Source organism: Microcaecilia unicolor, chromosome 4, assembly GCF_901765095.1.
Source record: "Microcaecilia unicolor chromosome 4, aMicUni1.1, whole genome shotgun sequence".
NCBI classification, from domain to species: domain Eukaryota; kingdom Metazoa; phylum Chordata; class Amphibia; order Gymnophiona; family Siphonopidae; genus Microcaecilia; species Microcaecilia unicolor.
Window position 1 is genome coordinate 172,340,965 of NC_044034.1, and position 26,061 is coordinate 172,367,025.

Sequence of the window (26,061 nt, forward strand, 5' to 3'; positions counted from 1 at the left end):
AGGTGTCGTCGTTGATGATACGTTGAAACCTTCTGCTCAGTGTGCTGCTGCGGCTAAGAAAGCAAATAGAATGTTAGGTATTATTAGGAAAGGAATGGAAAACAAAAATGAGGATGTTATAATGCCTTTGTATTGCTCCATGGTGTGACCGCACCTTGAATATTGTGTTCAATTCTGGTCACCACATCTCAAAAAAGCTTTAGTGGAATTAGAAAAAGTGCAGAGAAGGGCGACGAAAATGATAAAGGGGATGGGACGACTTCCCTATGAGGAAAGGCTAAAGCGGCTAGGGCTCTTCAGCTTGGAGAAAATGCGACTGAGGGGAGATATGATAAAGGTCTATAAAATAATGAATAGAGTTGAATGGGTAGATGTGAAGTGTCTGTTTACGCTTTCCAAAAATACTAGGACTAGGGGGCATGCAATGAAGCTACAATGTAGTAAATTTAAAACGAATCGGAGAAAATGTTTCTTCACTCAACGTGTAATTAAACTCTGGAATTCGTTGCCAGAGAATGTGGTAAAGGCGGTTAGCTTAGAGGAGTTTAAAAAAGGTTTGGATAAATGTATACTTAGACACTGGATGCAGGTGGTGCCGCCCTCCTTCTGGTATTGGAGGAATAGATTTCATGAGTTGATGCTATGGGAGGCCAGGGAAGCCCAGGGCACTCCCAAGAAAAGAAAGAGGTTTGTCTCCATTTGGACCAAGTACTTACAAAGTATATCCCATAAAGCGAGAAGTGCAGTGTTAAATAAATTTTCCACATAGGGGACCATAAAGGATGGTGAGGATAATGGCAACTGGAGTCCAGTAGCACAAAATAAGGCAGAGACACTTAACCAACACCGTAGCATAGGAGTGGGAGGAGGATGTGACCGAATGGCTCATGAAGTGAAAGCGGAATATTTAATAATAAAGGGGGGAGGGGATGAGAGGGAGGGGGGAATTAGAATAGGGATTCACCACGGTATAAAATACAAGTTATTATTCTTGGAAATTGCAGATCGCGTGTAATGTTCATTGTTATATACTGTTTCTATCTTTGTACAAGGATTATGTTAAAGGCAGTAAAAAAAAGGGTGAGGGGGGAAGGGGAGATTGGGAAGGAACTGTAACAACAAAACTTGATGATAACGACCGCGGATTAGTGTACATATGACGGACAAAGTTAGAAACTGTTATGTACTTAATCAAATGATTGTGTTAATCTGTGAAATCATCAATAAAAATGTTGAAACATAAAAAAGGTTTGGACAGCTTCCTAAAGGAAAAGTCCATAGACCATTATTAAACGGACTTGGGGAAAATCCAATATTTCTGGGGTAAGCAGTATAAAATGTTTTGTACTTTTTTGGGATCTTGCCAGGTATTTGTGACCTGGATTGGCCACTGTTGGAAGCAGAATGCTGGGCTTGATGGACCTTTGGTCTTTCCCAGTATGGCAATACTTATGTACTTATGCACACTAAACACTAAAGATGCACCTAGGAATATATGAGGCATCTTTAGCGTTTAGCGAATGCTGAAAGGCCTACATAATTTTTTATCAACTTTTATAGAATTCAGGCCTATGTGTGAATCAAAGCACATGCATTGAACCACCACATGCAAGTTTTTGTCGACACTGAAGGAAAGCATTCTCGGGGATATGGTTAGGGCAGGGATTGAAAAGCACACTCTTGTATTTTCAGAAATACGTACATTATTCTGCCCAGAAGTTCACCTGAAGAACAAAGAGGTACAAATGTTTGTGGGTACTTTTTCTTTTGGTGATTTGTAAAGTGAACATACATGCAAATGTTCATTTTGAAAATTGGTGCAAAGTCCGTAGATGTAAAGCATCCATGGACTTTGCAACTAGGCGGGAATAATCAGACAATGAGTAAGTAGCCATTCAACAATAAGAAATGATGTGAAATATTACAGTGTAAATCTGAAGAGCACCATGAGAATAGAAAGAAGGGGGAATCTTCTGTCTACTGAACTGTTGTTTAAATAATTCCTGAAAGTGCCACTTCAACCAGAACAGAGCTTCCATGGATTACAGCTATATTGATACATCTTATTTTTGAGGGATGATGTCAAGCTGAAGAGAAATGTAGATGTCTAGAAAAAGGTAGTATTGGAAGATCAATATATTATTATCTTTCATCTGCCTTTAGCATAGTTAATGGAATGGTGGATAAGAAACAAATTTGAATGACTGATTGACTGATCGATTCTATGAGCTTATTGCTATGTTTTAAATCTTGTGCTTCCAATCAAAAGCATGGATATTTCACTCATGCGAGACAGAAATTAATATGAAAACTGGATGCAATTTGCTTCCAGAAAATTTTACTATTTATTTTTATACAGATAAGTACATACAATAGATTATATAATTAACATTCCCCATCTTTTCACACCTACAGAAATTTGCGTAACAACTATTTTTCATGTTCTCTTCCTCCTACCCCTCCATCATCATATTTATTAAGAAGACTTCATATGGTTATAGCACGTCAAGGAAGCTGAAGTTTGAAATGTGGGGATATTTTTCTGGACAGGCACAATGAGAAAAGAAGAAGTAAGAACATGGCCATGAGAAAAACTGGGGGGAAAGTCAACCCTCTTTTTCTCCAACAGTTTGCATTTATGGAGGGAGTAGAGGTGAAGTAACCAGTACCTGTCCTGGAGAGTAATCCTCTCCCAGTGTATCCAAAATGCAGGGTGCTCTCTCCTCTGAAGACAGCTCAGTATTTTTGCCAGTTGACAGAGAACCTGCAAAAATGAAAAGAAACTAAATCATTTGCACTATTTGACCATTGGACAGCCATCAGTGAAATTTTAAAACGGAAGAAACAGAGGCCACATATATTAAGCATTTTCAAAGCAACAAAGATTTTTGTATGCGTGATAGGAAATGCAGGAAAACTGCAAGGCAGTGTTAGAAGCCTTGTGAGCTTTACAGACATCTATTTTTAAGCACATACTTAACTATAGATCTCTCCCTTAGGGCTTACAAATCAATGTTTACTCAGCAAAATGTTAAGTTACACCTTGCTTCTAACCTGTTTAATTCATACCACAGAGCACCAGAAGACCTATGGACTACTCGCTTTTAGCATTACTTTCCTTAATCAATAATAATAATGGATATGTTTATTTAGAAGCGCTATTCATGTTTTAGACATCCATAAATTGGCATTATTATTGCAAACATGTCTAAATTCAGATTTTAGAAAACTGGGATATATACATCCACATTCAAATATGTGCAAATGCAAAGTGGCATGGTCTGGGCGAGACTAGGGCAGACTGAAAAGATATACATGCATTCCCCATTTCAGAAGGGATGTAAGTATATGTCTACTAACATTGATATCAGGATTTACACTTGCTCCTGGGGGCATCTAGGTAAGGAGGAGGTGCTTGCTTTATGCAGTGCTTCACTGGGTGGTCAACCCCTTAATCCCCCAGTGTTTTCTTTCCTCCTCAAAAGCGATATTGGTAAAGGATTTTTGGGTCTGACAGTGTCAGGAAAAATACACATGTATGTTTCTAAAATGGCTGATATGTTCTGAAATACACATTTATGTTGCTGTGACAAACCTGTTAATATTTTAGATGTTTCTGCTTATTAAAAAAACACTCCTGTATCATGCCAAGAAAACAAGGTCCCTCATTGTGTGCTGGCAGGATTTGATTCAACTCAAGGGTACATCTAGATCTGGATACTTATAAAATACTAGTAAAAGAGGCCCATTTCAGAGCAAATGAAACGGGCGCTAGCAAGGTTTTCGTCGCCAACACCCCCCCCCCCCCACTCCCTCCCTGGCCAATCCCTTAGTTGTTCTGCCATTGCTCCGCCCCCAACGTCATGACGTTTGACTTGAGGGCGGGGCCCGGAGCGATTTCCCCCCCCCCCCCGCCTCCCTGCCTCCCTCCCTGCCAACCCCTTCGTTGTTCTGCCATTGCTCCGCCGTTGAGGGCGGGGCCCGGAGCGATTTTGGTGGCTTCACCACCACGAACCTTCTTGAAGGAAGTCAGGGCTTGGCTTTACTGACGTCAGTGTCCTCAGAACGTTGAGGGTGAGTTTTATTATAGTAGATTATATATTTATACTTATTTGGATTTTGCTCACACCTTTTTCAGTAGTAGCTCAAGGTGAGTTACATTCAGGTACACTGGGTATTTCCCTGTCGGGCTCACAATCTAAGTTTGTACCTAAGATGATGGAGGGTTAGGTGACTTGTCCAACAACCAGGCACCTCTGGATGTCAAGACCAGTGCTCTAACCACTAGGCCACTCCTCCACTCCATGGATGATCCTGTCACATGTAACTGGCACATGCAGGTTCATTTCTAAAATACTAGCAAACTTGACACATCCCAAACTGGACATCGTGATTCCAATCTGTATGTCTTTCTAACATCTACCTCTACACTGAAGTCATAAAGTCCTAATTTATAAATCCAGGATACTACTCCAAACTCAAAAGGTTAGATAGGAAATACATATCACCATTTAAGTTATTGCATGCAGTAGAAAGTACTAGTACATCCAGCTCCATAGAGCACACCACAAAATATATATTAAAGATAACCAGATCTATTATTTATTGATAATAACTAAAGAGATCTCTCCTAATGTCAGCATTTAGAATATCTAAAAGTGATACTGACCCATTCTAGCTCCAGAAACCCATAGGTGAAAATCTTCCCATGCTTTATTTTTTTTTAATGTTTATTTCAAAGCTACTTTCAGCCCATTTTCAAAAATAAATTTGGGTTATAACACACACACATAATGAACATTAAACAAAAACAATAGTAAAAATAATAAAAATTCCCACAATTGTATTGGGCAATCTATTCTAAAAGAATAGATTGCCCAATTGCCCAAATCGGAGAAACTTCTTCTTCAACCAACGTGTAATTAAACTCTGGAATTCGTTGCCGGAGAACGTGGTGAAGGAGGTTAGCTTGGCAGAGTTTAAAAAGGGGTTAGACGGTTTCCTAAAGGACAAGTCCATAAACCGCTACTAAATGGACTTGGGTAAAATCCACAATTCCAGGAATAACATGTATAGAATGTTTGTACGTTTGGGAAGCTTGCCAGGTGCCCTTGGCCTGGATTGGCCACTGTCATGGACAGGATGCTGGGCTTGATGGATCCTTGGTCTTTTTTTGTTGTTGTTACATTTGTACCCCATGCTTTCCCACTCATGGCAGGCTCAATGCGGCTTACATGGGGCAATGGAGGGTTAAGTGACTTGCCCAGAGTCACAAGGAGCTGCCTGTGCCTGAAGTGGGAATTGAACTCAGTTCCTCAGTTCCCCAGGACCAAAGTCCACTACCCTAACCACTAGGCCACTCCTCCACTCCAGTGTGGCATTATGTACTTATCTGATATCCAGTATATCTCCCATTTACTTCTCCCAGCCTCAGTGGATGCTGTGCTTCTGTTTAGGATCTGAAAGTCCCAATATGAGCCCGCTTTTCAGTTCCAGGATAAGGTGACAATCCAGTCAAGGTGAGCAGTTTCTGTTCAGCTTTGTTTGCCATCAGCAGCTGCAGCCAGAGCTCCAGTATCCAGCTTGAGGGCAGGATACAGAACCGGCCCAACTCCAGGGTGGGTTAAAAAGCAGGTAGTTATCAAAGGGCAAACCAAAACTGACTGAGAATGCTGGAGGCATTATTCTATTTGGAATTTGTATTATGTTTTTGGTGGGTGGGTGGGGTAGTGAAATTCTTATTTCTGCCACTCTTTTGAACACTGCTGACTCTTGTTTGAGAGAAGCAAGGTAATATGCCATTGCTAGGAAACAGGACCAGACATGGGCGAGTCAAGAACGTTGAGGTGCAAGAATTGTAAGAATAGTTGAGGGGTCTTTACATTCACTATGGGAAAATATGGTAGTCCCTTTTCATATCCATGTTCTGCGACTCTACGGAGCTCATTATCAAAGCACTTGAACTTACAAAGTTCCATAGGTTATTACGGGGTCCTTTTACTAAGCTGCGGTAAAAAGTGTTCTTCAGTAGTGTGGGCAGATGTTTTTGGCACGCGCTGGGCCATTTCTTACCTTAACTGGGAAAAAAGGCACTTTTCAATGGGGTAGTAAATGGCCATGCACTAAAATTAAATGTAGCGCGTGGCTGTTTATGCCTGAGCCCTTACCACCACCCATTGACCAGTGGTAAGGGCTCACGTGCTACTCACATGGTAATCGTGCAGCGTGCACCAATGTGGACGCAGTGCAATTATTGCCAGGAATGCCCCTGCGGTAGAAAATAGAAAAATATTTTCTACCATGGGAAGTAGCGTGTACCAACTTTGAAACTACTGCAGGGCACCCATGCTACCCTTGCGGTAGTGCTGATTTGGCATGCGTTAACCACACATTAGCCCTACTGCTGCTTAGTAAAAGGACCCCATGTAACTTTTTAAGTCTAAGTGCTTTGAAAATACGCCTCAAAGTGGACTTGTGCTGGACCTATAAATCTGTGGCCACGAATGATAGCAGCTTTGTTAAAGCAATGCTGATGGTGAAGGTGACTTTCTTCCCTAGCTACCAGAAATTCTGCTACAGGCTATCATTGATCATCCTGTACAACCTTCACACATACAGTGTGCCAGTCTCGCCAAGAACATCATTTTGTGCTCTCTTTTCCAGCTTTGGCATGTTTAGACACTACTAGGCGGTGCACTTTTTTCTTTTTAATCCCATGGTTATGGAACTTCTAGATTTAAAGCATTATTGAAAGCTCAGGGGAGGGGGGGGGGGGGGGGGGGGGTTTAGCATGGTTTTTCAGTGACCAGGCTGGAGCTCAGATGGAGTCAGATGCCTGTATGTCAACAGATTATCTTTTCTCTCTCTGTCTCTCCTCTATTCCTTTTCCTTTGTGTGGAATTTTACCTATCCTCTGGAATACTGTAGGTCTTTGCTTTTTACTACTACTACTACTTATCACTTCTATAGCGCTACAAGGCATACGCAGCGCTGTACACCATACACGAAAAGACACTCCCTGCTTAAAGGGCTCACAATCTAAATAAGATAGGTAAACAGACAGAACAACTAAGAGGTAAGGGGATAAAAGGACAGGGCAAGTGAGTAGTGGTTAGGAGTCAAAAGCAGCGTCAAAGAGGTGGGCTTTTAGTCTGGACTTGAAAACGGCCAAAGACGGGGCTATACATACAGTCTCGGGAAGTCTATTCCAGGCATGAGGTGCAGCGAGATAAAAGGAACGGTATCTGAAATTAGCAGTAGAGGAGAAGGGGACAGAAGAGAGATTTATCTACAGAACGGAGTACCCAAGGGGGGGCGTAGGGAGAGACAAGAGTGGAGAGGTACTGGGGAGCGGCAGAGTGAATGCAGTTATAGGTTAATAAGAGAAGTTTAAATTGAATGCGGAAACGGATAGTATTATTGTAAACTGCTTTGGTCTACAAGTCAGTAAAGGGCGGTACATTAAAGAATCTAACCTAATCTTACAACAGCTTCAAGTTAACACAACAGTAAAGACCTCAGCAATCGAAAGGCTAAGAGGCCCTTTTTCTAAGCCGTGGTAGGCTCTACACACGTGCAGCGTGTGCCCAAATGAGATTATCGCCTGGTCAGCGCTTCCTCCTGACGGTAATTTCAGATTTGGCGCATGCCCATAATGTGTGGATGAATTATTTATTTCCTCCTATGCACGCCAGTTCCAGTGTTAATCAGCATTTGGTGCACGCCAACTGGTCACCATGTATGTAGCGCATAAGCCTTTACTGCTAGATCAATGGGTGGCATTAAGGGCTCACACCAGTTTTAGGTGTGTGCTGGTTTCATTTTTACTGCAGGCACTTTTCCCGTTCCATTAAAAAAAAAAGCCATTTTTTGTAGATGTGGTTAAAAACTAGCCCGGCACGCACCCAATACATGCGCCTACACTACCACAAGCCACTTTTTACTGCGGCTTAGTAAAAGGACCCCTAATTAAGTAGGATTGGGTTATCTGTTCTCATTTCTCAGTCCATTCCAGGATTTCTCAGCAAAGTGAGCACAGCTATATCCTGCTATGGTACCCATTTCTCCTTAGTGCAACACATTTAGGCAGTAGCTTTAAAAGGTATTTTTCTCACGTAAAACAGGTTTAAGAATGTGGCTTCTTTCTAAATTTCCTGGACTGTATTTGAGGACAAGAAAACATGTAATGCCACTTCACGCAATTTTACTCTTGATGAGCAGAGGCATTCCTAGGAGCGGAGCTACTACTACTACTTAGCATTTCTATAGCGCTGCCAGGGTTACGCAGCGCTGTACAAGTTTAATATGGGGAAGGACAGTCCCTGCTCAGGAGAGCTTACATGCATAAATCTGGATTTTCAAAAGTTTAGACAAATTTTGCATGCACTAAATAATAGGCATAACTGAATGTGGAGGTACTTTCTGTGGAACACTTTTTAAAAGAAAGGCATGCACATTTTCCCCTTTAAAAAATCTATATAACTTACGCATGCAGTTACTGTACTAATTAGGCATTCTGTTACAACTTCAGTTTATGTGAACTGAAAACGTATTATCTTATCTTCTTTTGTTTATTTCCATTATGCTTTGTCATTTATGTTATATACTTTTTTAAAATCATGTTTTATATTTATGTACCATTTATATTTGCATTTCATGCAATGTTGCTTAGTGGAGACATGGTATATAAGAACTAATAAACATTTTGCTATAATAAATGTAGTCTGATAGTGGCTTAATTGTGTGTCTTCTCTAGAGCTATGCATTTCATTCAGCATGGTAAAAGAATAAGATTTGTATATTTTCACTAACCAGATATATTGGTGGCCAGTTTTCGAGCGATACGCTTACAAGTAATAGTATCCTTAGTTCTGAAATAAAACACTTTGTTATTGTGCTTTGTGACAACACAATTTCTCCTGGGCAGCATTATGGAAATTTGTTGATGAGATCAACAAACTGTAACTTATTCCTTAAGAAGACTGTTAGCTCCCCCTAGAGATTTTTTCACAAGACGTACACCAGCTCAGATCAAATAGGAACAAAATCTAGAGTTGTAGTTCAGACTAGGAATGAGTTCATATTTCTTGTATTGTTAATATACTATATGCTAAGAAATGTAGCAGTACTACTAACACTGAGGCGAATCCCCTGTCTCGTATATTTTACTTGATGCCAAATCCAGTGAAAGTTGCCCAGATAAGACATTCAATTAACTTTAATCAGATAATAGAGACATAACTAGTTAAGTTGGCACTGTCGAATATATCAGTTTAAAAATAACCAGATGTCTTATCTGATTAACTTACACATGAAACTTGTGTGGTCTGACTTAACTGGTTATCTAACCAGAGAGCAGTAACTATGGGTGCTACTGATGAGAAGAAAACCGTGCCCCCAGCACGCCTCCTCTCGTGCTTCTACTTAATTGGTCAACCTTTGGTTGGCCTATGCTTGTTTGGACATGTGAAATTAGCACATGCTGGGCTATTTTTTTATAGCAGGGGTAAAAAGGCTTTTTTTTTTTTTAAATGGGGCAGTAAATGGCTGTGCGTTAATATTAAAAGTAGTATGCGGCTATTTACTACTTGAGCCCTTAATGCCACTTTGGTGGTAAGGGAGTGGAGGAGTGGCCTAGTGGCTAGGGCACTGGTCTTGCAATCCAGAAGTGGCCGGTTCAAATCCCATTGCTGCTCCTTGTGATTTTAGGCAAGTCACTTAACCCTCCATTGCCTCAGGTACAAACTTAGATTGTGAGCCCTCCTGGGACAGAGAAATATCCAGTGTACCTGAATGTAACTCACCTTGAGCTAGTACTGAAAAAGGTGTGAGCAAAATCTAAATAAATAATAATAAAAATAATAAGGGCTCAAGCGCTACTCCTACAGTAATCAGACAGCATGTGGCAATGTGGCTGCACTGCTGATTACTACCAGAAATGCCCCCCCCCCCCACGGTAGACAATTATTTTCTACCTCAGGAAACAGCATGTGATAACTTTGAATCTACACTACTCCACCGGAAGTGTTGATTTAGCCCTACTGGGACCTAGTAAAAGGGCCCTTATGTTATCCAGACAAAAGATGACTAATCAGGGCCTTTAGTTTTGAAATAGTACAATTTAAGTATGAAAAACAACTGTATAGATTGACTGATTTAATTGATACCTACCCCGGGAATTTTAAAAGCAGATTATTCAAAGCCACAGCTAAGTTTGGTGCACAATTAGGCACAGTAGATGCAGCTACATTGCACGGTGCCTACACTGGCAGTTAACATAATTGCATGTAGGTTTTATTCTATAAGGTGGCATCAAAGTGCCATATTGCATAACTGCAAGGATAGCTTCACGTATGTGAGGCTCACACTCACATAACTTTTATAGAATACTATACCTAAGAATACGTACATGTAACATTTATGTGCCAGTATTTATGCTCGCCATTGACCAGGCGTGTTTGCACCTATATGTTGGCACATAATTGACAACTTATGCTCTATTCTATAATAGCCTTGGGATGCCAAGATGCCATTATAGAATGGCACTTAATGCCCAACATTTTGGCATTGATTTTATACCACTCAGTGACTTACGTAGCTTGTTTGCCACCTGGGGTGGGTTGCCGTTGCACCCCCCCCCCACGGCATATCACACCCTCACCCCAAGGCGCATCACACCCTCACCCCAAGGCACATCACATCCCACCCCAAGGTGTGCCACCTCCCCAACCCCCCAAGGTGCATCACACCCCCACCCCCTGAAGCACATAACTCCAACCCCCTAAAGCGCTTCATCTCCACCACCCTTCCTCCTAACAAGGGGGCACACGAGCAGCAGCATGGCTGACGGCTCTGCCGGTCCCCTGCCCTGGAACAGGAAGTTAACAACAGAGGGGGCAGGGGACCGGAGGAGCTGTCAGCCCGGCATGCACCCCCACCACCCCACCCTTGGTAAGCTACTGATAGCACCTTATACTGATTTGATCCTTCAAGCAGGGGTCCTTAAATCCAGTCTTTGAGGTCCACAACCCAGCCTGGTTTTCAGGATTTCCACAATGAACATCTATGAGATCTATTTGCATGCAATGGACATAGTGGGGCCGATATTCAAAGTGATTTGTATATTTCACTTGGCTTTCACATTGTAAATAAATTACAGCTTTTACAGGTTAAACTGCACTGTACACTTGCACTATGCTAATTTTCAAACCTTACCTACAGTGCAAAAATATGTTGTTCTACCTTCCCCGCATATTTTTTAATAACCAAACAAGCAGGTACTCCTCATCTACTAACAAACAGCAATGAAGCACCTGAGCAAGGACCAATTTAAAGACAAACCTCAGAATATAGAGTCAATTGCAGTTTGCTAGAATAACTGTACTTCATAATTATCCCCTACATTCAATCATTGGTTCAAAACATCTCTGCAAATATCCAACTTTTTTTTTTTTTTTAGAAATTTTACTTACACTTAAAAATAATTCACATATCTTAATCAAAATTCAAAGTGTAACCTCAACATCTAATTCTTCATGCTTCTCAAAGTCTGACTTGAATTTTGTCTATGCAGACTACTTCAGGCTTTGTCACTTAAAAAAAAACCAAAAAAACAAAAGAAAATTCTTTACCAGGATGAGGCATATGCCAACCATCACGTTGGCAAAGGATTTTCTTCTTCTTTTTTTTTAAGTTGGAACCCAACATTGGACTTTGAATTTAGATTAAGATAAGTGAATTCTACTGTATAACAATTATGTGCAAAAAAATTTGTAAAAAAAAAAGTTTGACATTTTCAGAGACATTTTGGGCCAATGACTGAATACAATTGACTCCATTTTCTGAGGTCCTGGCTCTGGTGATTTATTACTATGCAAGTTAGTGGGTAAGGAGTGCCTACTTGTTTGCTTGATTTAAGTAAAGCACTTCCAGTAAGGTTTAACTTTTTTTGTACTATATCTTTGAATGACATTTTGGATACAAGTTATGAGTCTGGCTGAGGCATCCCTCCTCTCCCTTTCTCTAGTTATCCCCAGCTTCAGGTGAACTGACCCGGCAGAAGATTTCTTCTGTTTCTGTACTGCATTCTGCTTTGCACATTAGGTGGCATGACTGAGCTGTGAAATTCAGCTACAGCATCTCCATTTCATAGCTGGAATCCTCACAGTCTTAAAAGCCCTGAGGTACTGTATCTTGAGTATGGGAATATGGCTTACTAACTTTGTGAATTTGGGACAGTACATTATTTTGATATATGATTTCATAAGTTTGGCAAGTGGGCACTTGGATAGCTGGAAGAAGTTAAAATGTTTGAAGTTGAACTTTTTGGCTTATTTTTATTTTAAGTGTGCAGTGATTCAGAAGGAAGTCTCAAAGCAATTTGGAGGAAATGATTTGGGTACTTTTCTGAACACACAATTTTAATTCTGGGGTCCTTTTACTAAGCTGGAGAAAAGAGCCCTGCAGTAGCAGCGGGGGCCGTTTTTCCCCACGTGCCAGGGCCCTTTTACCGCACCGAGTAAAGAGCCCCTAAAAAATGGCCATGAGGTAAGATTACTCTTACCACATGGCCATGCAGGGGACAGCACTTACCGCCACCCAATGAGGTGCAGTAAGGGCTCCCATGATAACATGGCAGTAACCGGGCAGCATGTGGCAATGCCTGATTACCACCGGGCTAACACCACGCTATAAAATAATTTTTTCTTACGTCACACCGGATATAGTGCATGCTTGAGGCAGAACTGCCACTAGTGGCCACGTTGGGCCAGAGGCAGGGCCATCGAGAGACTGGGCCGGGCCCGGGACAAGGCCGCCCCTGCCCCCCCCCCCCGGCTCCCCTCCATCCGCCACTGGGCTGGACCCCTGCACTATATGTAGATCCTTCAAGAGGTAGTGTGTCTGATGTTTTGGTGCCACCTCAGTAAAGCCAAAACACAATCTCTCCACTGCAAAACACTGTACACAAACTTGTGCAAAAACACACTCAATACCTTACCAAACCATAACAGCACTAATTCCAAGGACAGGACAAGCTACAACCTTATGCGTGGAAAGGCAGCACTATAATTACACCGGGCTCTAAAACACCAGTACACAAACTAATGAAAAACAAAACAAAAAGGGCTGCAAATACTACACACTAGCAGAATACTGTACCTTGATCACACAGAAAAACACATGGCAACAGATATGACACAAGGAGCTAGAAATAAAAAAAATATGAAGGCAAAATACTGAATTAGAAAGTTACCTCAAGAAGTCAGACTCAGCATGCAGCAATACTAGAAAAATTGAAACTTCTATGAAAAATATCACAGATACACATTTCCAAAAGCTGACATATTCCAATTAATAAATTCTGAATAAAATACTTTTTTCTACCTTTGTTGTCTGATCATAGTTTTTCTATTCACTTTGGTCCTGTCTTCTGTTTTATGCAGTGTCTTCTTTCCATTTGATATTTTTTCTCTCACCAAGTCCACCATCCTCCTGTGTCCTTATGCGTCCTGTCTACCATCTGTAGCCCTGTCCCTATCCTTCCTCAAGTTTCGGCATCTGTCCTGAAAGTGTTCCGATCCAGCCCTTAAATTCAGCAATTTTCCCTCCATCCATATCCAGCATTTCTCCTCACTCCCCTCCATACATGTGCATGTACTTCCTGTCTTCCCTACCCTCCATCCATATCCAGCATTTCTCCTCTCTTCCTTCCCCTCTATCCGTGTGCATCTCCTTCCTTTGTCTTTCCTTCCCTTCATCCTTGTCCAACATTTCTTCTCTCTTCCCTGCCCTCCCCTCCATCCATCCATGTCCAGCATTTCTCCTCTCTTCCCTCCCCTCCATCCATGTGCACCTCCTTCCTGACTTCCCTCCCCTCCATCCATCCATGTCCAGCAACTCTCCGTTCTCCCCTGGCCTCTCCTCCATCCACCCATATCCAGTAAATTTCCCTCTCCCCTGCCCCCTCCAATCATCCATCCATGTTCAGCAATTCTCCTCTCCCCCCTGCCCTGCCCTCCTGTCTAGCGATCTCTTCTCTCCCCCCCTGCCCTCTTGTCCAGCAATCTTTTCTCTCTCCCCCCTTCCCTCTTGTCCAGCAATCTCTTCTCTCTCCCCCCTGCCCTGCCCTGCCCTCTTGTCCAGCAATCTCTTCTCTCTCCCCCCTGCCCTCTTGTCTAGCAATCTCTTCTCTCTCCCCCCTGCCCTCTTGTCCAGCAATCTCTTCTCTCCCCCCCCTGCTCTGCCCTCTTGTGCAGCAATCTCTTCTTTCTCCCCCCAGGTCTCCCTCCCTCCGAGAACCTAGGCCTCCCTCCCTCCAAGATCCAAGGCCTCCCCCTCCCTCCGAGATCCAAGGCCTCCCTACTACTAGTACTTATTATTTCTATAGCGCTACTAAACTCCCTCCCTCCCTCCCTCCCTCCGATATCCAAGGCCCCCTCTCCCTCCCTCCCTCCCTCCATCCGACCAAATTCCAAGGCCCCCCTCCATCCCTCCCTCCGAATTTCAAAAGCGATCTTGTTCTTACTTCGTCGAGGTTACGGCGAGAGCAGCACGCAAACGCAGGGAAAAGCATGCAGGCTCGCGCTTCAGCCTTCCCTTGTTGTCTGTCTCTCAGCTCTGGTCCCGCCCTTGAGGAATGCCCCTGACCTGCCCATGTCCCTCCCATGGCCACGCTACCTTTTGAGTTGCATGCTATAAAATTTAGGCACCCATGTTATAGAATAGGGCATAGGGCAAATGCACACATAACTCATACTTAGTGCCAATAAACTCCAATAATTGGGTTGTTGGCATCTTATTAACAAATTAGTTTCTGCATGCATCTGGGATCCGCGGCCTTTATAGAATCTGAGAGAAAACATGCATTCCTCTTCTGATATGGGGAATACATGTGTATGTTTTAGCTCAGCCCTAGTCCCACCCAAAACATGCCCAGACCATACCTCATTGCCATATGCAGCTAGTTGTGATTTGGGGGGGGGAGGGGGTGGACTCTGGGCCCTCAGGCACTGCCTGCTTACCCGTATGGTCAGTCCACCCCTGGGATGTACACAAGTATGCAAGATACACATCTAAATGTAGATTTCTGCCCATCCAAAACATAAAGTGAGTCACTAAAATGACTGCCATAATGTGAAACCACCTTATAAAAGGCAGTTCCTGCATGTAAAACAGCCTAATTTTAAACCTGGAGAAAGTTTTCTAAAATTATTCACCAAGAGGTTCATTTTCATGCTGTCCCCTTTCCTGTACATACTTTTACTTTGAAAACCACTAAAAGAAAAACACCCAGAGATTCATGCACCTCTTTTCTGTGAGTACTTTTTCCATTCTGTGCATGGTTTCAATCCATACCCTAATCCTGTCCCCAGCAGTGCTTCCACTAAACATGGGAGAATGTGCTGATGTTTCACTGTACACTGATGTCAAAACGAGATATAATTTGCAGGGAACAGCTATCCACGTAAAGAGCTTGTCAGTCTCTGAAAGTAGGTTTCTCCAAGGCAAAGAGAGAGAACATGTGTGGACCAATATTCAGCCCACAGTGTCAGTGGTTTTTAAGTTGCTGACACCCGCAGGAAGATTTAATCCGGGAAATACAATGCAAGGCCATGTTCAGGCAGCAGCATTAAATATAAGGGGTCAGACAGTGACCTGGAAATTATGTGGGTGACATCACCCACCTAGCTAAAGGACACTTTAATTAAAGGATGAGGGCGCTGCAATGCTAATCCGGAACTACCTCCAGACTACTGCAGGAACCCAGCAGTAGTTCCCACTCCCAGCTCATGCCATTTCTGGTGCTATACAAAATATTGAGCAGTAATTGGGCAGCACTGTGCATTGCCTGGTTACTGCGGGAGCCCTTACCGCCACCTCAATGGATGGCGGTAAGTGCTCTCCCTCCCCCTGAAATAGCTGCACAGCAAGTGGTCCACTTACCACATGGCCAATTCTGTTCCAGCAAAAAAGACAACCTTTTACCCACTGTGGTAAAAGGGGCCCTCAATGAACGCCAAAAATACATGCTAGCAAAGGCCCCCTTTTACTGCAGCTTAGTAAAATGGCCCCTAAGTGAGCAAAGATAGGACTGCCTTTTGTGAGGACCTATCTATCCACTTGGCTCTCAGGGCTCTGGCACTGAACACAGTCGCATCCCTGCTGGCTCCTCCCCAGCCCTATCCAGACAGTGATGCGGTGGTTGGAGCTGATATTCAGCAGTACTGCCCAGTTAAGTACCACTAAATATGTTTATTCCATACTTGATACACCTTTCTGTACATACAGTCAAAGTGCTTTACATATACTATTTTGTACAGGTACGTTCTGTCCCTAATGGGCTCACAATCTAAGGTTATATTTTTACCTGGGGCAATGGAGGGTTAAGTGACTTGCCCAGGGTCACAAGGAGCTACAGTGGGAATCAAATTCAGTTCCCCAGGATCTCAACCCACTGTCTCAATCATTACGCAACAACGGGAATCGAACCCAGTCCACCAGGATCTCAACCTACTGCCCACTGTCCCAATCATTAGGCAGCAGTGAGAATTGAACCCAGTTCCCCAGGATCTCAACCCACCATCCCAATCATTAGGCAGCAGAGGGAATTGAACCCAGTACCTCAGGATCTCAACCCATTGTCCCAATCATTAGGCAGCAGAGGGAATCGAACCCAGTCCACCAGGATCTCAACCTACTGCCCACTGTCCCAATCATTACGCAGCAGTGAGAATTGAACCCAGTTCCCCAGGATCTCAACCCACTGTCCCAATCATTACGCAGCAGAGGGAATCAAACCCAGTTCCCCAGGATCTCAACCCACTGCCCACTGTCCCAATCATAAGGCAGCAGCAGGAATCAAATCCAGTTCCCCAGGATCTCAACCCACTGTCCCAATCATTAGGCAGCAGAGGGAATCGAACCCAGTTCCCCAGGATCTCAACCCATTGTCCCAATCATTAGGCAGCAGTGGGAATCAAACCCAGTTCCCCAGGATCTCAACCCACTGTCCCAATCATTAGGCAGCAGAGGGAATCAAACCCAGTTCCCCAGGATCTCAACCCATTGTCCCAATCATTAGGCAGCAGCGGGAATCAAACCCAGTTCCCCAGGATCTCAACCCATTGTCCCAATCATTAGGCAGCAGCGGGAATCAAGCTCAGTTCCCCAGGATCTCAACCCATTGTCCCAATCATTAGGCAGCAGCGGGAATCAAGCTCAGTTCCCCAGGATCTCAACCCACTGTCCCAATTGTTAGGCAGCAGCTGGAATCGTACCTTATTCCCCAGATCAGCAACCTGCTGTACCTAACCATTAGGCTATTCCTCCACATAAAATTCTGCTCACATAAAACACACTGAATACTGATCTTCTGGACTTTTTCTTTGAGAACTGATAAAAAGTTCACAGGGGCAGTACCTGTGGACTTTGCAATTACCTGCAGAGTTTTGAAAATGACCCCATGCACAGTACAGTTATAAAGAAAGGCAAAAACATTGTTACTAGAAGCAACTTGTTGTAGTTAACATTATGAAGAACTTGCAACATGATTCAAAGGATCCCACTGACATCAGCACTATGACTGTAACATTTCCAAATCCAGTGCAGCATATTTTGTCTAAATAAGGTTGGTCCATGCAAAGCATGAATCAGGCTTGTTGGCTGAATGAGATGGCAGGTCTGGGAAACGATTTTGCTGTGGATGTGTTACTCACACTTTTTGTGGTTTTTATAAAAGTCCTGTGAGCATGAGTGCAGTGTGCCAAGTTCATCTGGATCTGGATACTAACCCTTTCATTGCCTTAATCTATATGGAGCACGATGGGCTTATGATCTGTTAGTAATGACTTCCTCTTCTGCTCATTTAGAGAAATGGGGGCAGTAGTACCAGTTGCCCAGGTTTCCGTCTTAGCAACTGGTCATTTATATAGATGTTTTTGGTAACAAATAAGTAAAACAAAAAAGAAAAGGAAAGATGATGATACCCTTTTTATTGGACTAACAATGCATATTTTGACAAGCTTTCAAAAGCGATATCTTCCTCTTCAGATCAGAAATCAGCAAATGATTACACATCAGAATATATATGTAAAACATAAAAGCATTCAAATGAGTCTCATGGGGATAGGCGGGGTGAGAGACACAAGAGATGGATGGATGAGAGGGTGACAATATAATTTAATGGCTTATGACGTGATAGATGTTTGTTAAGTTGTTATTCCAGACGTGAGCCCTTAAGCCCAGGCCGAGGCCTAGTATAGGGTTTTGGCCAAGGCCTAGGGTAGACCCAACAGGCCCTACGCACCACCCCAGCCACCAAGCCCCGCACACACACAACAGCCAACAGGCACCACCAGAAAGTGGAAGATAGAGCATTCAGGCGGGCCTCACGGCCAATCTGGAACCCATTTGCGCAGAATCCAAACAAGTGGGCCTCACGGCCGACCAGGAACCGAATCACACTCTGGGAAAGGAGAAAGAACAACAAGGGTTCCTCACGGAACTGGGCCACAAGCAGCGCACACAGTGCAGGGTAGAGACACAAAGAAAGGGGTGAGAGGCAGAAGCCTCCAAAAGGTATACAAGGCTGTGCCACTGGGCGAACAAGAATACAGGAAGCCCCAGAAAGAAAACACTCTAGGCTTGTACCACATAGCAATGAGGGAAAAAGGAACCAACGAGAGGAATACACTCTAGGCAGAACCATTCAGCACACAGGGAAAGGGGAAGCCACTGAAGGAATACTCTAAGGTTTGCCACGAGGCACTCAAGGAAAAAGGAAACCATCTATAGGAATACACTCTAGGCTGAACCATTCAGCACACAAGGGAACTAGGCTGTACCTACAGCACACAACGATACAGGTAGCCCCACAAGGGAACACACTAGGCTGACTAAACAACACACAATGGGAAGGGAGAACTACCTAAGGAATACACAAAGCTGGCCCCACAACACCCCAAGGGAAAAAGGGAACTGCTAAAGGAATAAACAGAACTGTGCTACTCAGCAGACAAGGATCAAGGGGAGTGATAAGCAAACAGGGGAAGCTGCCTTGACACACACAGGCCAGAAAAGGCACGCTGCTCCTGGAAACAGGAGACAGATACAGCAAACAAAGAGAACTAAAACAAACAAACAGGTGCAAAATACAAGGACAGGGGGAGGCAGAACCACAAGGAGCAGAGCAGAAGCTGAGCACAACAAAGGGAACAGAGAGAGAGAGAAAGCTAAACAAACTGACTCAAGCTTACCCCAGACAGCACAATGTTAGAGCAGGAGAAAGCAAACCAGGTGTGGGGAAGTGAGGAAATCAGGCTCATGCTGGGAATAACCAGCACACACACTCACACACAGAATAAACAAGCACGAGGAGAAAGGCTAAACTGCAGGGCAGGCTGGCTTCAGCTGAGCAAACAAAGCAATCAACACTAAAACAATGATTGCAGGGGAAAGGCAGACTTAAATGGATCAGGCTTCTGACATCTGCTGGCTCAGCCCCTGACAAGCCAATCAGGAGTGAGTCCCAAACATTCCCCTGCCTATACTGCAGAATCGTAACATCAGTCCTGTCTGGTGGGTGTCAAAACTTCAAAGGTTTTATGTGCCTAGATGGATTAATATATATATATTGTAAAAGTGGATCCTCTTTTCTCCCGGGGTTGCAGCTCTTCCAAAAAAAAAAAAAACCAAACAACACAAAAAACACACTCCTGTATGGCTCCCCTTTTTCTCAAAAAACAAAAATAAGGATCTCTCCCGGTCCCCTGGAGAGTAGCAGTAAAAAGAAAAACAAACCCAGGGCTCAATTCCACCCTGGTTTCCAAACCCAGTTCAATTTTTAGCCAAGCTTCAAAATACAGCTTAGTTTAGCCAGGCTTTCCAAAACACTGTTCAGTTCTAGCCAAGCTTTCAAAACACAGCTCAGTCCAGCTAGGCTTTCAAAACACAGTTCAATTTTAGCCAAGCTTTCAAAACACAGCTCAGTTTAGCCAGGCTTTCCAAAACACTGTTCAGTTCTAGCCAAGCTTTCAAAACACAGCTCAGTCCAGCTAGGCTTTCAAAACACAGTTCAATTTTAGCCAAGCTTTCAAAACACAGCTCAGTTTAGCCAGGCTTTCAAAACACAGTTCAGTTCTAGCCAAGCTTTCAAAACACAGTGGCTCTGCGCGGGCTCAAAGCCTAGGGTCCCACCCTCTTGGTCAGTCATACTCCTACCTGACCTCCTCCCGCATGACCCGGCTTGGCCCCGCTACTTTCTTGGCTTTCGCTGAGCCAGAGCTGAAAAGTCCATCGGCTCTTCCAGGGTGTTCTCCGGTTCAGTCAACTCCATAGGGCAAGGCTCACTCTCCTCCTCTCTCCCCTCAGGAGCCCAATCCATATTCTCTTCACCCCGCCCTTCTCCCAGCTGCTCACCCTTTTCTTCATTAAAGTTCTTTGGAGTCCCTTCTTTCTCCACCCACTTGTTCCACCACCTCTTCCACCAGGTTGGAGAATCAGCCTTACTCCTTCCCCTGCGGCCCTCCTCTGGTGACTCCTGGGAATGCACATAGTTTCTCTTATCCCCAGGCTCCCTTGGGGCATGCTGGGAGTTGTAGTTCTTTATTTCTAGTTTTTTCCTGGGGAATGCCTGCCTATAACGGGGGTATTCTGGCCTATCCCCGGGTTCCTTTGGGGCCTTTCCTACATACTCTTTACAATATATATATATATATATATATATATATATATATATATATATATACACAAACACACATATACTCTGATATGTCATCGTTTGGTATCGCCTTTGAAAGATAATAAAAAAACGTAGTAAGTCGTATCATCTTCTTTTCTTTATTTTGTCTTACCTCTATTTATTACCTTAAAAAGTGGCCTAACACTGCTGCCACATCACTTTACTCATAATTTTATTAATTTATTTAAAATATTACTGTTCCAAATGGGAAATTACTGGAGTTGAAGCCTTGTAACTGGTGCTTCTGCTCCATGTTTCTTATTTCAGCTAATATCACCATTTTGTCCCTTGCAGATGTTACTTTGTGTCCGTTATAACAGCAATAATCAATTGTGGTGGTTCTATTAACCCAAGGGTAATATTAACCCCACAAGCAGTTTTGTTTTCCTTAGTACCTAATGATAAATTACCATCAGAGATTTGTACCTGTTTTCTGTGTGGTAATTTAATTGCCTTAAAAAACACGCATAGTTTTGTATAGTGAAAACTACATGTATTGTTTATGTAGCATAGAACTGTTGTTCTACTGTTTGAATTTTGAGACATCAAAACATGCCTTTCCTTAGCATAAGGCACTGAAAACCCACCTCATCACTGCTGTCTGACCATAACTCTCTGTGTACAGCAACTCTTTCCCTCCCTCTCCCCATCTCTAGTCATCTCGTTACCCCATTTTTTAAAAATTACATTTGCTCCCTAGAAGATGGTGCAATAAGAAGTGTTGCTCATGTGTTAAAATGATCAGGAGTGGGAGAGTCCCTGAAGTTGGAAGGAACTATAAAAACACAAGGTTTGGGAAGTGAAGGGGGTCTTCCTCACATGCTGCCCACATGGAAGAGTCCAGGAAGAAAACTTGCTTTTAACTTATGGTAGTTCCTTACTCCGCAACCAACCAAACAATGCAATGGGATCAGTTTCCACTCATACCAGGGTTCAAATTATATCATAGTGATAGGGTGGATTGAACTGGTGGAGGGGTAGCAATGTATGTTAAGGAAGGCCTTGAATCAAATAGATTGAAAATAATGCAGGACACAAAACACATCTTGGAATCCCTATGGATTGAAATTCCATGTGTAAAGGGGAAAAGGATAGTGATAGGAGTGTACTATCGTCCACCTGGCCAGGATGAACAGAGAGATGTAGAAATGTTATCAGAAATTAGGGAGGCTAATAGACTAGGTAACACAACAATAATGGGTGATTTCGATTACTTCGATATTGAATGGGTAAATGTAACATCAGGGCATGCTAGGGAGGTAAATTCCTTGACAAAATCAAGGACTGCTTTATGGAGCAGCTGGTACAGGAGCCAACAAGAGGAGGAAAAATTCTAGACCTAGTCCTTAGTGGAGCGCATGATCTGGTGCAGGAGGTAATGGTGCTGGAGCTGCTTTTTAACAGTGATCATAATATGATTAGATTTGATATAAGCTCTGGAGTAGGTACACACAGGAAATCCAATATGTTGGTATTTAACTTTCAAAAAGGAGACTATAATAAAATAAGAAGAACGGGGGGGGGGGGGGGGGGGGGACAGAGGAGCAGCTGTAAAGGTCAAAAATTTACATCAGGCGTGGATGCTTTTCAAAAATACCACCCTGGAAACCCAGCTCAGTTACATTCCATATATTCAGTGGCGTTCCTAGGGGGGCTGACACCCGGGGCGGATTGCTGATGCGCCCCGCCCCTCCGGGTGCAGCGCCCCCCTGGAACAGCGCGATGCCCCCCCAGGCGAAAGAACCCCCAATCCCCCGGCAAAAGACCCCCCCCGGGTGCACGCCACTGGGGGGGGGGGGGTGCCACGCGCCTGCCGGCTCTTCGTTTTCATGCTCCCTCTGCCCCAGAACAGGAAGTAACCTGTTCCAGGGCAAAGGGATCATGAAAACGAAGAGCCGACAGGCGCGCGGCACCCCCCCAGCGGCGTGCACCCGGGGCGGACCGCCCCCCCCTTGGTACGCCACTGCATATATTAAAAAAGGAGGAAGGAAGGCCAAGCGACAGCTGGCATGGTTAAAAAGTGAGGTGAAAGAAACTATTAGAGCTAAGAGAAAAACCCTTATTAAATAGAAAAAAGACCTGACTGAAAATAATAAGAAATAGAATAAGGAATGGCAAGTCAAATGCAAAGTGCAGATATGGAAGGCAAAGAGGGACTTTGAAAAAAAGATTGTGTTGGAGGCAAAAACACATAGTAAAAACTTTTTTAGGTATATTAAAAACAAGAAGCCAGCAAAAGAATCAGTAGGACTGCTAGTTGACCAATGGGTAAAAGGAACACTCAGGGAAGACAAAGCCATAGTACATAAGTACTGCCATACTGGGAAAGGCCAAAGGTCCATCGAGCCCAGCATCCTGTTTCCAACAGTGACCAATCCAGGTCACAAATACCTGGCAAGATCCCAAATACCTGGCAAGATCCCATAGTGAAGAGATTAAATTAATACATTGTTTCGGTCTTCACCAAGGAAGATTTGGGAGAGATACTGGTGCCAGAAATGGTATTCAAAGCTGACGAGTCAGAGAAGCTAAATAAAATCTCTATAAACCTGGAAGATGTAATGGCCCAATTTGACAAATTGAAGAGTAGCAAATCACCAGGACCGGATGATATTCATCTCAGCATACGGACAGAATTGAAAAACAATCTTAAAGAACTATTTGTTAGTAATATGTAATTTATCTTTAAAATCATGCATGGTACCAGAAGATTGGAGGGTGGCCAATGTAAAGCCAATTTTTTAAAAGGGCTCCAGAGGTGATCCGGGAAATTATAGAACTGTAAGCCTGACGTTGGTGCCGGGCAAAATGGTAGAGACAATTATAAAGAACAAAATTACAGAGCATATTCAAAAGCATGGATTCATGAGATAAAGCCAACATGGATTTTGAAGGGAAATCTTGCCTCACAAATTTATTACATTTCATTGAAGGGAACAAATACGAGAATAAAGATGAGCCAGCAGATATTGTGTATCTGGATTTTCAAAAGGCATTTGACAAAGTACCTCATGAAAGACTCCAGAGAAAATTGGAAAATCTATGGGACAGGAGGTAGTGTTCAATTGTCACGCTTCTCGTGGACCTCTAGGTTAGTGAGCCCTTGGGCCACTGCCGAAGGGCGGCAGCAGCAGGAGGAATCACCCAAACACTGAAAAGGCAGAACAGACCGGAACACTAGACGGAGGCTGCCGCTGAGGCAGCTCAGGCCGGCACCAGCTGGACCAGAAATAGCCCAAACTTCACCTGCACTTAACCACCGTTCCTCAAGGGTTGAGCCCCAGAGTGTGGGCGGTCGGCAGGACTTACTGGACAGGGCAGGAAAGCAGAACTGCAGGGACCAGCAGGAAAAGAACCAGGAACCCAGCTGGGTCAGGGCAGGCAGCCGACAGCAAAGCAAGCCAGGAGTCAAGCCGGGTCTGGGCAGGCAGCAGAGAGAAAAGTACTCAGCAAACAAGCAGGGTCAAAACATAAAACAGGAAAAACTTCAGTAGCACTGCAAATGAACTCCACCAAAGGAAACTCCTCTGAGGACCTCTGTTGCAAGGCAACTAGGAACCTTACCAGGTGGTTAATAAAGGCAGGTCACAAGGGAGTTCACCAGGTATGGATACTGCTTGGTTCCAAAAAACTCCCAAAACAATCTGGAGAGCTGGAAGACTCGGACCGGACCAGCATATCTTCTGGAACATGGGAAACGGTAAACCATCAATTTGCAGCATTCCCCAGGTCTAAACCCCGGGGACCGAGGTGACTGCGAGCCAGGAACCTGGGCACAACCTGACAGTATCCCTCCCTTAAGGCCTCCCCGGGCTTCTTGGGAGGTCTGGATTTCCCTGGATCTTCTTGGTGAAATCGGCTGGCACGATTAGGTAGTTTTCCAATGTCCGTATCCTTAGGCGCCGGCCGGGAGCTGGCCGGTTGAGGGCAAGACTGGGCTTTGTTCACCAAGCGGGGTTGAGTGCATGGTGCTGGAGTGGAGCTACGGACCATGGTTTGCTGCGAACTAGCTTTTTGATTCTTAGATCTCCGGAGCTCCAGATTGTCCTGAAGCTTAGGTCCTGGAGTCGACTTCTTACGTAAAGTGCGGGACCACTGGCCCTGAGGAGGCGTCTCAGAAGTCCTGTTGGCCGGATCTTGGGACCTGGGCCCGTTAATGGATTCCACTTGGCACTGGCTGATCGGGGGTAAGGCACATGCACAGGTCATCCCCCTCGTAAAAGAGTCCTGAGAGTCACTAATATCCGTCCATGCATCTGAATCCTGGTCCAACTGTTTGCCGACCACACTGTCGGTGTCAGGGATAAAACAAAGTTTCCGGCACGACTCGCCCCAGTCCACGATCTCACCCTTTCCCCAGTCCAGGACCGGATTGTGTCTCTGTAGCCAGGGAAGACCCAACACAATGGGCTGCACCGCTGAGGGAAGGACATATAGAGAGATGTCCTCCCGGTGATTGCCAATCTGTAAGCTCACAGGAATCTTTTGAGTGTTTACATATCCTTGAATACTCCCATACACTGAAAAGAGCGGGATGGTCTTAGGTAGTTCTTGTGTTGGAATGTTAAGTTGCTGGACCAGAGACGCGGTTATAAAGTTTCCACCCGCCCCGGAGTCCAGGAAGACCTCAGTATGCTCTTGCCGGTGACCTAGGTCGAGCACTGCTGGCATTAAAAACTGGGTACTCAGAAAGTTAGAAGACTGGCTTATTACTGTGCCTGCAGTCAGACCTGCCCCCAAGGATCCAGGTTTCTGTGGACAATTGACCGCGTAGTGTCCCGTCTCACCACAATACAGGCAGAGGTTAAGGGTCCGACGTCTCTGTTTCTCTTGAATCGTGAGCGGGGTATGGCCTAATTGCATGGGTTCCGCTGGTGGTTTGGGGGGGGGGTACCTCCCGCAGATGAGGAGTCGGTGGTAACACTGGAGGGCTAGCGGTCTTAATGCCTATTTTCTCTATGGAACGCCATTCTCGGCCACGTTCCTGGAATCGAATATAAATCATAGTACAGATCTTGATTAGCTCATCCAACCTGGTGGGAAGTTCACGTCCAGCCAGCTCATCTTTAATCTGCGGTGCCAATCACTGCCAGAAGGTTGCGATTAGACTTTCATTGTTCCAAGCTAACTCAGAAGCCAAGGTGCGGAACCTGATCGCATAGTCCCCCAGGGTCTGTGTACCTTGCTTGAGTCTCAAGAGTGCAGCAGTTGCGGAAGTAGCCTTCCCTGGATCTTCAAAAACTCGTCTAAAGTGCTCCAAAACCCCCCAGGAGATCATGAAGCACCGGATCGTCCTTCTCCCACAGAGGGGACGCCCACACCAA

General features: G+C 44.2%; 1 protein-coding gene across 1 annotated transcript in view; it reads right to left on the bottom strand.

Annotated features, from left to right (window-relative positions):
- MICAL2 (microtubule associated monooxygenase, calponin and LIM domain containing 2) overlaps positions 1-26,061 on the bottom strand; it is a 357,507-nt gene that overhangs the window by 57,211 nt on the left and 274,235 nt on the right. The window contains 1 exon segment of the mRNA XM_030200975.1: positions 2,670-2,764. Coding sequence (XP_030056835.1) covers positions 2,670-2,764 — 95 coding nt within the window.